The sequence below is a fragment of the Artemia sp. Qi Xiang Cuo genome, chromosome 12 (genome assembly GCF_049724085.1).
Source record: "Artemia sp. Qi Xiang Cuo chromosome 12, ASM4972408v1, whole genome shotgun sequence".
Classification (NCBI taxonomy): Eukaryota; Metazoa; Arthropoda; class Branchiopoda; order Anostraca; family Artemiidae; genus Artemia; species Artemia sp. Qi Xiang Cuo.
In genome coordinates, this window is record NC_142805.1 from 53,308,322 (window position 1) to 53,321,256 (window position 12,935).

Consider the following 12,935-nt stretch of genomic DNA (forward strand, 5'->3'; position numbering starts at 1 on the left):
TATATTATATATTGAGGATTATTCTTAAGTGCTGCTCTAATACGTAGGAACGCCGAAAAATTAAGGGAGATATGCAGGATATTTTCGCGATAAACTCGAATTTAAGTTCATCACTGATAAAATAGTTTTTGATTCTGCCCACTGCTAGATAAAACAAGACAAGTTTGTTTTTTCTTATGCAACAATTCAGTTTTCAAAAGAGTGCAGAAATTAGTCTGTCACAGACTAATTTCTGTGACAGCAGACTGCCACGGCTTAAAGTTTTCTTCGAGATTACATACAAATTATACGCTCTACTGAAAACACATGACAGTGTACTTGGGAGTTTTGGCTCCTATGGAGTAAAAGAATAGAAAAATCAGGAGAAGCGCGGCCTGGCACACACACAGAGGCAAAGGTCTTCTAGCCTGTAAATTTTCCCTCCCCCTCCATTTTTATAAGTTCAATATAGTGTGCCAATTTTGCACGTTTGTTTCCGAACTGGTGGCTTTTCGTATTTCAAATTAAGTTTCCCCATACGTACCTGAGCAGAGCAACTGCGAATATGAAAGTCGTCAGTTTTTTATTTAGAGATTTGAATTAGATATAACTAATTTTTTGAAAAAAGCATTATTTAAAAAATTTGACTAAAATAAACTGATTTTCCATTCTTTTTGTGTGTGTTTTCAGTAAACCGGACAATCTGGAAGACAATGTGGATGACAGCTTCCAAGTTCAACAGCCTACTCTTTGCTTTGGTTCTGCACGTTCTATATCCAGACCGTGCTCTTTCCATGCTTTCATGAAAAATCTTTAGCCATGTAATATTTACCAGCTTTTATTCTGTTTTATTAAACAAATATTTTGGCGCACTTAAATATTAAATAAAGTTACAAAGTAAAATACATTCCAAAATGTCTACCTGTTATTTCTATTGTAAAATAAGGAATAGTTGGATAACACTACAGAAGCTAGTACCTTTTACCCGGGGTTTAAATTTTCAAGAGGGCAATTTGATCAAAATCCAGGGAAATCTGGATAATTTGGCCAATTATACGAAAAATATAGGAACATAATGAGTAGATTAAACGAACCCTGTATTTCACGAGGGGAAACGGGTTCAAGGAAAAGATTAATGTTTTTCAATAGCCTATTCAACACTCATTCTAAATATAATAATGGCTACAGACGTGACAATAGCGTCCTATATAGCCCCAGGCTCAGCATTGTAAGCAGGTTTGTCTCGGGCTTCCCCTTGTATAAATTTTTGGTTTAAGTAACCATAGATTTTATTCACCTGATGGTGAAAAAGTGCGTCAGTATTTATTAGCTTTATGAATTATTATTACGAACTCGAAAAACTCTTAAGTCACACCCAAAAAGAACCTGATTAACGGTGGAAGACTAATATTTATTTCCCGTCAACAATAGTCGGCTATGCTATTGGTACCTACCTCGGGTGAGATATTTCGAAGGTATGGCCTGCGTATCTCTTTTTATCCCCTTTGTGTATGAGCCTTACTTGGTAGCATACAAGTGTCCACCTTTGTTTTCTCCTATCCCAAGGGACTTGCTAGCCATTAGCGACAAGCGACATACAGAAAAATTAAGCATACATATTACAACAATAACCATTAGTTTTCAGTGACTCGTACTTTTTCTTCTTTAAAAAAGGGGTTTTAAATACATCTAACCTACCTTCATTGTTTGTGGGGAAGCATATGGAGATTCTATATCGAGAATAACTCCACCTAGATCAGCAGAAGCACCAATGGGATCCTTTCCAAAGTTTCTAATGGGCGGAGTAGCATCCGCCAGCTGCATATGCGCACACTCCCATCCTATCAGTTTAAATATCCCAGCTATATCTTGCCTACTCAATAAGCACTCCGTTGGTATATTTTGAGGAACAGATTTTAAAGTTGAAGCAGCCAGTGGCAGAAATTTCTGGGCAAAGTCGGCTTCTTATAGCAGCAACCTAAATTAAATATCCATCATTTACAAAATAGTAAACAATATTGATCATAAAAGCGAAAAATATGCAAGTTCATAAAGTGTATGTAAAATAAATTATATTGATATTATTCTGAATACATAGTTAAAAAAATAATGGAAACTACTAAATAAATACAGAGTTTATACATAGGCCCAGTACAGGGATTGGCCGCAACGATGCTCCCCAAAAAATGTGACTTTAGTTATCACAACTAAAAAAAGTGACAAAAATTGATTAACCTTGAGGCACTCACAGCACTGGCAGATGAACTACACAAGTCCCAGTTACTGCCTTATGATCATCATCGCCCTCTGAAAGCCCGTGAGGTTACGGAAAAGAAGGCTGGAACTATTAAATTATCTAAGATTAATTTATTTTCTCATACAAAAAGAGAACTTTAATGAAAGAACAACTTTGATTAAGGTACAAGCAACAAACAACCTTAGTAAAGCAGAACTTTTGAATGTTTGCGACCAGGAATAAAGTGTACGATTCGCGTCCCTGAATAAGTGTAACAAATCAATGGTAGAATTACACGTCACATAATTAGTGTCATCAGTTCTAATGCTTTTGATTTCTGATTTCCTCTTCAAAACAAGTACTTCCACAGATTCAGCATTATTTGCCTTTTCCCTTTCTTCGGAACGACCCTTTAGTGCTGCTTCAAGCCTACTTTGAGCCAAACAAATGTTCAAAAAGTCCTTCCCTTCTACTGCTTTCTTCAGACGTTCTTCTGCTTCTTTCACAAGAGTCTCATCGATTTCTTTCTTCTGTTTAGTGATCTCTATTTTTGACTCTAGCTCTTTTATTTTCTGCTTCCGCTGTACCAGGTCCTGGACTACCAATTCAGCATATTTCTTTTCAGCTTCCTGTTTTTCTTTTTCCAATTCATCCTGTTTTCGACCAATAAGGTAAAGTTCATAGTTAAGTCTGGTTTATCTGACCAAACACTGCAGTTTCTTTGTGATTGGCACAAGCTCGGGTTTGTTCTCATAGTTCCGCACAGCATTAGCAACAAAAACTTTAGTGTTTAGGGACCTCTCCTCTGAATTGGCTTGCATGCTAGTTATCAACTGAGCTGAACGAGAAAATCCTTACTCCACGTTTGCGGCTCCATGGCAGGGCGAAAGAGCTGCTCTAACTTCTCGACCCAAGACCTGATATTTCACATCCCCACCTAGTGTCTTCAGTTCTTGAATCTTTTGCCAATTGCTATCGATTCTTGTACCGTGGGTGATGACACAAGCTCCGATTGTGATAATAACCATTCTCCCTGGAGTTTTTCTATGTTCGTCTCCAACAGAAGTTCCCTTGCAACGTAGAGAGCATCGATCCATCGGCTGAGAATCTGGCTTGGGAAGGCTGAAGCAGCTAAAGCTTCGGAAAAAATTCGATGTTCAGAGGGCATTTTTCCAACAATTACTGTACAGCAACTTTGACGTGCTTCCAAACTTAAAAAACAAAAAAAACATTTTCGCATGCTGGCCAATTGTCTGCGTGGGGCAGGTACCGATCACCTGATTCAATGCCTTTGGTCGGGAGTGCAATGCGTAATTGGGGGCAAATCATCAGACACTTCCTGTGTTTTCTACTCCAGATTTCTCCGGCTAACCATAGAGATGGGTCAACTCCGGCTGAGCCTACAGGGTAAAAAAATTGACCCCCGTCCCAAATCAAAGAATCAGCTATACCAGGACTCACTTCCTAATTCCTAGGGAAAAAAGTTTCCAATCTTTCTTAGTCGCTTTCGAAGCAGCAAAAGCTGACAGGATCCGCTCATTGCAAAAAGGTTGCTTTAGATATACTTCTGCAGTTCTGTATACGCTTTCAAACCCCACAACGGGGTAACGGTTGACATCATCGGCACCTACAATCTGTCCGAGAAGAACTGTGCATAAGCGACGCAATTCAAAATTGAGCACATAAATCAACGGATCTTGTCGTTGAAATACTCCAGTAAATACAGTGAAGGTATTTGCGGAACTCACAACAAATCTCGATTTCTGCTTTCATTGTTGGCTTTCGTAGCCGACTGAAAAATTTCAGATACTTCGGATTTGAAATAAAGTGCTTTAAGCCCTTTTAACTCGGAGCAGGCCATTGTTCGATCAAGTGCTTTGCAGCTTCTCCCATGGTAAGCCACCTAGTGGGGAGGTGCTTTACGAACTCATATCGCCTTAACTTTTAGTTGACACTGGCTAAAATCGTCACAACGAGTAGACCACTGAATAAATGGTAAACAGCAATTATCGTATCAGAAAATTCCCTCTCAAGTTCCTGTAGTTCTTTTTGGTACACATTATGCACTGCGTGGATGTTGCAGGTACCTATATTCAAAAGACCTTTTGAATACCGCTTTTATTTTCCAATTAAACAATTTACCATACTTTCTTATCCACAGATTGACCATGAGCTCGTAAGCATCAAAAGTCTCTCAAGAGGACGTCCTTCATCTTTTATACACTGGAGGAGCTTCTTGCTCAGATCCTTACTAGTAACATGTCCCAAATAATATGTTTTTTAAGATACCGATTAATAACTAGTTTTTGCTCCTTCGACCAGTGCCGGACCCTTATTTGGAGCTCTTTCACCCCAGCATCGTTTGTGGTCTCATCATATTCCAGTTCACAGTCAGATATCTGGATGTCTTCAACCAAAATTTCCCTAAAATTAGGACAAATTGCCTCCGCCAACAAGTACGACATTTTTTTTGCATTTAACGGGAAGCCTTACGGGCCAGAACCAAGGAACTTAGTTCGAAAGATGTCGGCAACACCATCACACGAAGATGCAGCAAAAGAACTGGCCATGGTCTTCAAGACCATTTCTGCCTTTGAAGCCACATCTCTCTCGCAAAACATCTCAAGCTTCTTCTCTGGTACAGCATTTCCAGCTTGTGACTTGTTTTCGGTTGAAGTTGATCCAGTGAGTCTGAGTTGAAGTGGATTTAGCACAGTTCATGTTGTGTTCCTTTTCAGCTGCATGTTGAAGAAGAGTTTGAAACACTTTTTGGCTTTTTGGAAACTGAATATCTTATAGCATATTTTGCAATAAAATGAGCTGTCATCATCACTACACTTCGCCCACCACTCTTGCGCTATGCGTCCAGTGCCGTCTTCCCTACCAAACCGGTTTTCCAAAAATTTCGTCTTACCCATCACTGAAAATGACCTGAAAAAATAACAGGTGTTAGAATGGATTTAGAAAGCCTTTTCACCGACTAACACTCATAAAGCCGATGAAAGACGCTTATCTATTCTTCCGTTTCGACGTGCCCTAAACTTATGGGTCTTAATTAGTACCTTCTATACGTAACAAGCTAACACAACAAGAGAAGCAAATACTGAGAACATAGCTTAAGGATCTGGGCAAAATGGCCACATTCTACACAGCCAATATTTGGTGGGTACTCAGTGAACGGAGGCCTATGAGTAGCAATGGGAGGATTATTTATCAAGATTGAAATTACCTTTTCTAGGAACTTGAATGTCCAAAATTCCATAGTTGACTAAATTGCTGAAAAAAAAAGCTCAAAATATGAGCAAAACAAAAAAAATACTTGAGCGACAAATACGGTGAAAAAGTGACAAAAAGTGACACATGCTAAAAAAAAGTGACGAGAAGTGAAAAAGTGACTGCGGCCGGTCTCAGCCAGTAGGCCCGGCCTACAGGCGCACAATTCCGAGGGGCAAAAAAAAAAAAATGACTGAGCAATTGTTCTTCTTAATAAAAGTTAGACTGATATGATTTATCGTCCAAGTGTCAGGTGCACTTTGCTACTGCGCTACCTATTCACAGAGAGGTGATTTTAAAATAACACAGGAATTCCGTAGCTAAAACCGTCAGATGTCTCCCAAGAATGGCAGCTGAGAACTCAGTATTACCTCTTTCTCTCATTAATTTTAGATCATCACTCATCAGTTGCCTTCTATTCAGGGCTTCCACTATCCTCAAATTCTCAGAGATTTTCCTGTAAATCGCATTGGCTGATGGGCGCCAAAAACGCTTGGGCCTAGGGTCACCAAAGACTTAAATCCGGCCCTGAATAAATGTATACAATAGACACAAATTATAAACATATAACCTAAAAATGATGATTTAAAGTGATATATGCTAATTGTCTAATTAGCCCAGCTTTCAATAAGTAAATGGTACATTCTAAGATCTGCATAGGGTCGGCAAATACCAATTGGTACTCTTGCAATATATTGGCCATCCAAAGTCAAAACGAACTAAACACAAAATCCAGTGTTTATTAGAAGTTACAGGAAGGTTAAAAAGAAATAAAACATTTCTTGGTAACGAACTGTAAGTAAGGAGCGAAGCAGCTCAATAGTAACTGAAACTCTAAAAAAACTAATTTGATATCATTCAGTTATCCCTCATACGTCTTTCCAATGGGATGACACTATTATGTGAATATATTTCAGGTCCCATAAGTAGAAGCGGAAAAATCGTTTTCTGGGTTCTCTCTGGGTTATGGGTTCCCTCTTCTTCGGGTTTTCTAGCTGCCACTCTAGGAGTGCTCTGGGGAGTCTATCTTCCGCCGCAAGAAAGTCTATCCAAGCAGCACCATTAACGTGATTTAATATAGAAACCAGTAGCTTGGTTGGTACTAGTTGCTACCAGCTTGGTTACTACGAGTGGTCGCATTAGTAGCTTGGTTAGCCACATAAATTTATGCATACGATTTTGGACACACTGATGCCAAACTGTGCAATTTTCCTAGTTTGTGCTTTTAAAACTTGGTCACCAAATTTCTAAAACATGCATTGCCAAAATATGAAATAGCGCTATGGCTGGGCAACTATGCAACACTTTCAACGTCAAATTAGTATTTTACAAGAATAACCTACAATAATTAGTCCAATCAAGCATTAACGCATACAATATAGACAGTAAGTCCACCTAAACTGTCATTAATATTTCAGGGGATATTAGTTATGTTTCTCCATACCATTCAAAAATGAAGTCTGAGTGTATATAGTCGCACATAGTATACAAACGTATAGTACATAGTACAAAGACCCATATAGAAAGTAAATAATTTGAACGTATTTAATATATACACCTGAAGCACTGAATACACCTGAATACACCAGACAGCACCCGAAGAATATTCGGTTTCCACAATAAATTTTTGGGGGAGAAATCGACTAAGTTATTTATAATTTCGGTAGAAAATACTTACATAGTGTGTTCTTGTTTTTAAACAGATAGTTATTCAATAAACACGTTTAATTATTTTTGACGTTTCATAGCCAACAGATTGATTTGGTTTTACCATTAAGACTATTCCAAGTTTGATCTCCTATCTTCAAAGAGAGAAACAGTGACGTAGCTAAAGGGGCGAGGGAGAATACTTGTCCCGGTCACAGCCATCGTTTGGATATTATTTAGATAAACACAATTTTTTAGATTGATTCTCGGGGTTTTTCAGATAAGGGAGGAATAAAATGACATTTTCCTCGGTCACACCGTTCTGAAAACAACCTAGGTCACTGGAGAGAATGTTGTCATTAGCCAGTGAAATGTTAGGTCCGCATTGTTTCCGCTTAGGGATAAAAATAATTCGAGTTTTCATTCCATTTCCTTGGTTCAATTTTAATTTTCTCTCTGAAAACTGTTTATAAAATTTGTCGGAACTAAGGTACCATGGCGATAATTATGAAAGTAACAAGGACTGTGAAAATGAAGTCTATTTTTTGAGATGGTTAAGTAGAAAATTGCAACAGCCATATAAGTCTCAATAATAGTAAAAATTGTGAACTAAACTCTTTATGAGAACGTCCTTCCTATACAGTTAAGCAGTTTGTGGCAGTAGCCGGAGCGATATTTAAAAACGAATAGCGTATAACTTAAAATCACAAGAAAAGTTAAAAGTATACAACACCAAACAGCTTAGAAAGGTGCAGCTTTCCTCTGAAGAAGTATTTGTCTTTGGGAATCAGCACATTGTTAACGTTTGAATTCTTACAGACGAAAAGCGTTATCAAAATTAATTAAACTAGTTCAGAATTTTCCCAAAAAATTTTTAAACTTAAAACAGAAGCCGAAGAGCATGAAGATTCACAATCGGTTTTAATGCAATTATTAGGAAACGACGAAGGAAGAGCGTTCCGTTTGGAAGAGTGTTCCTCTTTTCTCTATTAAAACCGAGCCAAAGGGTTTACGTGAATTTAAAATGACATACAATGATATCCTACGTTTTCTCCATAAAATATCTTGTTATGTTAGAGCTACTGAGCTGTGTGCTGAGCCGCGTTTTCAGGCTCAGCGGGTTCAAACACGGGTTGTTCTCGTCTAGTTTCAAGTTTCTAGTTTATCGTCTAAATTCGGCGGGTTCGAAGTTTCAACCCCGCATTTGATGCACTAGACGAGAACACCCCGTGTTCGAACCCGCTGAGCCGTCAATAACCCGTCTTCGAACACGGGTTGTTCTCGTCTAGTGTATCAAGCGTTGTGCAATCAGTGCGTCTAGTGCATCAAATACGGGGCTGAAACTTCGAACCCGCCGAATTTAGACGAAGTAGACAAAACTAGAAACTTGAAACTAGACGAGAACAACCCGTGTTCGAACCCGCTGAGCCTGAAAATGCGGCTCTGATTTTCGCTTGCCAACGTTTAACCAGCATTATGTTTCTACTGGCTTTTTGTTGTGTGACCATATAGGCTGTGATAATTAAAAGTGCGACACATGCAATTTTTGTTACTTTTCAGGAGAGCCAAAAACGGAAAAAAGTTTGTTGACTGTGGTCGATCTGAAGGATTAGTCTAATGGGGATAAAGGTAACATATTCTAAACCAACTTTTTATGCTCTTTTTAGTGGCATAAATTAAATTTTAAGTATTCCAAGCAAAATCAAAATTATTCCATTTTCTGGCGTTATGTCTTCTTTTTCCTTGACAAAAAAGAGACGAATGCCAGGTCCCCATTTTATAGCTCCGTAAAATAATCCTCCTCTGTCCTTCTGAATTGTAACAACCCCTGATAAAAAGACATACACAACATAGAGGCTTACGTTTCTTTTTATCATCGTAACGGTAAAAGATAGGACAATTCTGACTGCACCATTTGATTCATCGTGCTTAATTTACCCATAACACATATATTACTTATTTTCGACCAAAATGGCATATGTCGCACTTTTAATTATCACAGCCGATCTATTATAATCTGATATTGTTGAGGGATTATGTTCCCCTCTTTTAAGCCTTTCTTTGAAAATGCTGTATGAGTTACACGATCCCGGGTAAGCTATTTTTTTTATTTCAAGATATATTTTTGTTAAGTTATATTCCAGCTAGGCTAAAATTTTCCAAATTGTACTTAATCTTTATTTTATAATCGCTTGGCTGAAAACAGTTATTCAATTGAATTATGTTCATTAACAGAGATGTTAACGGCAAAATCAAATTAGAAGTTTCAAAAACCAACAAATATATATATTACATTTGTAACAGTTTTAGCGTATTTTACACAGAACGTCCCTAAGCAGATAAGGCTAGCAGTGACATGGAGTAAACAACACAACATTAAAATAACAACTTACTTAACAACGCATTAACTTACTTCACGGGTAACATGAACAGGGCCGGATTTGACACTTCTAGGCCCAAGCGTTTTTGCCGTTCCGTTTTGCGAGAGTTTCGGGGAAAAGTTGAAGCACTGAACAGAACGCAACTAATGACCCAAAAGTAACGAAAGAGAGAGTTAATACAGAACTTTCAGCTGCCACTCTTGGGACACAACTGACAGTATATAAGCTGCCACGGAATTCCTGTGTTGGCTTAAAATCACTTTTCTGTGAATAGGCAGCGCGGCAACGGAGTCAACCTGCCACTTTGCCGATAAGTCACATCAGTCCAGTTTTTGATAAGAAACAATAACACAATGATAATTTATTACGCCCCCGGCATTGTACACCCCTAAGGCCCGGCCTGGTGGGCCAATTGGTAAATCCTGGCCTGAACATGAACAACTTAACATAAACTATGTGACATAATATAACATTAAAAATGATGTTATCTTGTTAAAACATTATAATGTTGACAGTAATGGTAACATAACATAAATTAAGTAACATTGAATAACATTAACAATGATGTTATCATTTTAAAACGTTATGATGTTGACAGTAATGGTAACATAATTTTATCAACATATTGACTTACTTCACGGGTAACATGAACAACATAATATTAATTTTAATATGTAAGCATTAATGGTAGGATAACATAACCTATATAACATTAAATAAAATTAACAATGATTTTATCATGTTAATACTTTATAATACTGACAGTATTGGTAACATACCATTAACAACATATTAACTTACTTCACAGGTATATGTCTTAAGCTTTTCAATTTTCAGACCAAGCGAAAGCAATGATAAGAGACATATTGTTATTGAATGAATCATACTTTGCATTTTTGCATCCATATCTGCTGTGCTAATAGCCAAATCCTAAAAATAAACAAAAATAAGACAGTGTGCAAATTTTGATTCATTTAACCATGAACAACAAATATGACTTAAAACTGTCAGCCGCACACGCAAAAAATTTCTCAAATTTATTTCACCTTTAATTTATGTGCCAGCATTTTCGACGTAACACCTTTTAATTAGGTGCTGTTTTCTTAGACCACACTGCCGTTCTACGACGAACAAATAAACTTTCAAATGGGGATAAATCCATTTATTTAGACATTGAAAAAACAAGTACAAAAGTCCAGATATTTCGGTGTGCCAGTATGGCCAGTATAAGGAAATAAACGAAACACTAAGGCCAAATACTTTTTTTTTAGTAAAGGAAAAAGCGTTGTGAAACATCCAAACTCAATGCATAGGATTTTCATTGATCAATAACTAGAGTAGATACCTCAGGTACCACAGATACCAATCGATATCAGAGTAGATACCTTAGATACCACAGATACCAATCGATACCAGAGTAGAAACCTCAGGTACCACAGATACCAATCGATATCAGAGTAGATACCTCAGATACCACAGATACCAATCGATACCAGAGTAGATACCTCAGGTACCACAGATACCAATCGATACTAGAGTAGAAACCATAGATACCATAGATACCAATTTATATCAGAGAGGATACCTCAGATACCATATAGACCAATCGATATCAGAGTAGATACTATATGTACCACAGATACCAATCGATATCAGATTAGAAACTTCAGGTACCATAGAAAGCAATCGATATCAGAAAAGATACTTCAGGTACCATATAAACCAATCGATACCAGAGTAGATCATTTAGAAAAAACATTATAATATAATACCAGATAAACCTCCACCTATATTTTCACCAGAGTGGTTCTAACAACCCCTCCTTCTACTGCGAGTAAAATGGACAATGTGCGGCCTAAAACATAATTGTGATTGTTTCTTATAGGGTAGATTGAGAGTTCGTCTTCAAAATTTTTAGCAGTCAAGTCTTGCTTAAAAATGATATTCAATCATCAACAAAGTCATTTCTTTATTAAGGTGTGAATCATCCAAATTTAAGTTTCTTGAAACATATCTTCTATACTCATGATAGCAGTAAAGTGGAATAGAGACATTTTTTTTCATAAATTACAGGAGGGGAAAAAGAGTTTTGTTTGCAACTGTTAAGTGGAATACCAGAATAGATACCTAATTCATATATATATATATATATATATATATATATATATAAATAAATAAATAAATGCATTTATTACCCATCAATTAAAAACAGATGGAGCACAACAAAAGACAAGAAAAAAAACGCAAAAACACTATTTCTACTTAAAAAAACAAAAAAAAAAAAAAAAAAAAAAAACAAACACAACAACCAACAGCTTATGCCAACTACTGCTGGAGAATCATAGCCCAGGGATGGGACTTAAGTGTCAAATTATATCGAGTAATCTGCGCTAGGATAGCTTCTTCAGGATTCATGATGCCGTACCGATGCGAAACATATCGATTGCTTGTCCATGGTGGTAAACGCAACAAAAACTTTGCATACTTGTAGTACACTGAACGCAATTTCAGTCTATCTGTAGCCGTAAATATACGCCAGAATGGGCTGAGGTACAAATAATGAGGCAAAACCATAGCATTGTACACCCGGGCCAGCAGACGACGGTCAAACTTCCGCTTATTTGCCACAATACGGATATACGTAAATGAAACCCGCTTCTGAAAATGAGAAAGCAGTAACCGCCGCGTCTCTAGTATTGACCGTCCAATAGGAAGGCCCAGATATACAATGCCACCGGCGAGCCCAACAGTAGAAACACCAAGTGTGATGCTTCGACCAGCATCAGATTTCGAATATACAGCAGTACTTCAGACTTGTCGGCATTAAACTGAAGTCCAATCTGAGCATACTCTTGTTGTAGTCGAGTAAAATTATCTTCTAGTCCTTGCAGAAAGCGGCTCAGGTTCAGTACATCGTCCGCATAACCAATCAAAGATAAATCAACACCGCGCAGAATGTAAGTCATAAGTGACTTCGATTGCGGCTTTACGATACTGTTATTAAATGCTGTCGGTGACGAAATGGCACCTTGTCTTACCCCATTCTTTACCGGGAGAAGGGGATTACCACGCGGAGAAACAGCAACATCATTCAACAGGCTAGTGCACTCACTCGCTGGTAAAGGAAGTTTAAGTTCCGCTTTTAGATTTTCATACATGTCAGCCAGTGGGGCTAGAGAGCAGGGATCAACACCGGCCAAACCCATATCCAGTATAATCTCCTCGTGGAGAAGCGAATCAAACGCGCGCCTTACATCATGAGTGGCTAAAGCGATGCTTTCACCGCGGTCTTCTGCGTCAACTAAAGCGGATACTAAAGCAGAAAGAGCATGGCCGCATCCGAGGCGAGACTGAAAACCGAACTGATGGGCCTGAACTGTACATTTAGTACGAAGCTCCTCAATAATCAGATTTTCAAA

At 37.8% G+C, this 12,935-nt stretch overlaps 4 protein-coding genes across 4 annotated transcripts in view; 1 reads left to right on the plus strand and 3 right to left on the minus strand.

The window, feature by feature from the left end:
• Positions 1–1,937, minus strand: part of LOC148946271 (uncharacterized) — a 29,210-nt gene extending 27,273 nt beyond the window's left edge. The window contains exon 1 of the mRNA XM_089097903.1: positions 1,678–1,937. Within this exon, the coding sequence (XP_088954029.1) occupies positions 1,678–1,803 (126 nt within the window). The 5' untranslated portion in view covers positions 1,804–1,937. The remainder of the gene's footprint in view (positions 1–1,677) is intronic.
• Positions 1–12,935, plus strand: part of Pngl (N-glycanase Pngl) — a 492,631-nt gene that overhangs the window by 316,221 nt on the left and 163,475 nt on the right. The gene's annotated exons all lie outside the window — the stretch shown is intronic.
• LOC148946270 (uncharacterized) overlaps positions 1–12,935 on the minus strand; it is a 279,226-nt gene that overhangs the window by 222,624 nt on the left and 43,667 nt on the right. The window lies entirely within an intron of this gene.
• The window catches only part of LOC148946272 (protein EFR3 homolog cmp44E-like), a 44,909-nt gene continuing 33,796 nt past the window's right edge, over positions 1,823–12,935 (minus strand). The window contains exons 7-8 of the mRNA XM_089097902.1: positions 10,318–10,446; positions 1,823–1,957 (exon numbers count right to left, since the gene is read on the minus strand). Of these exons, the coding sequence (XP_088954028.1) occupies positions 1,853–1,957; positions 10,318–10,446 (234 nt within the window). The 3' untranslated portion in view covers positions 1,823–1,852. The remainder of the gene's footprint in view (positions 1,958–10,317; positions 10,447–12,935) is intronic.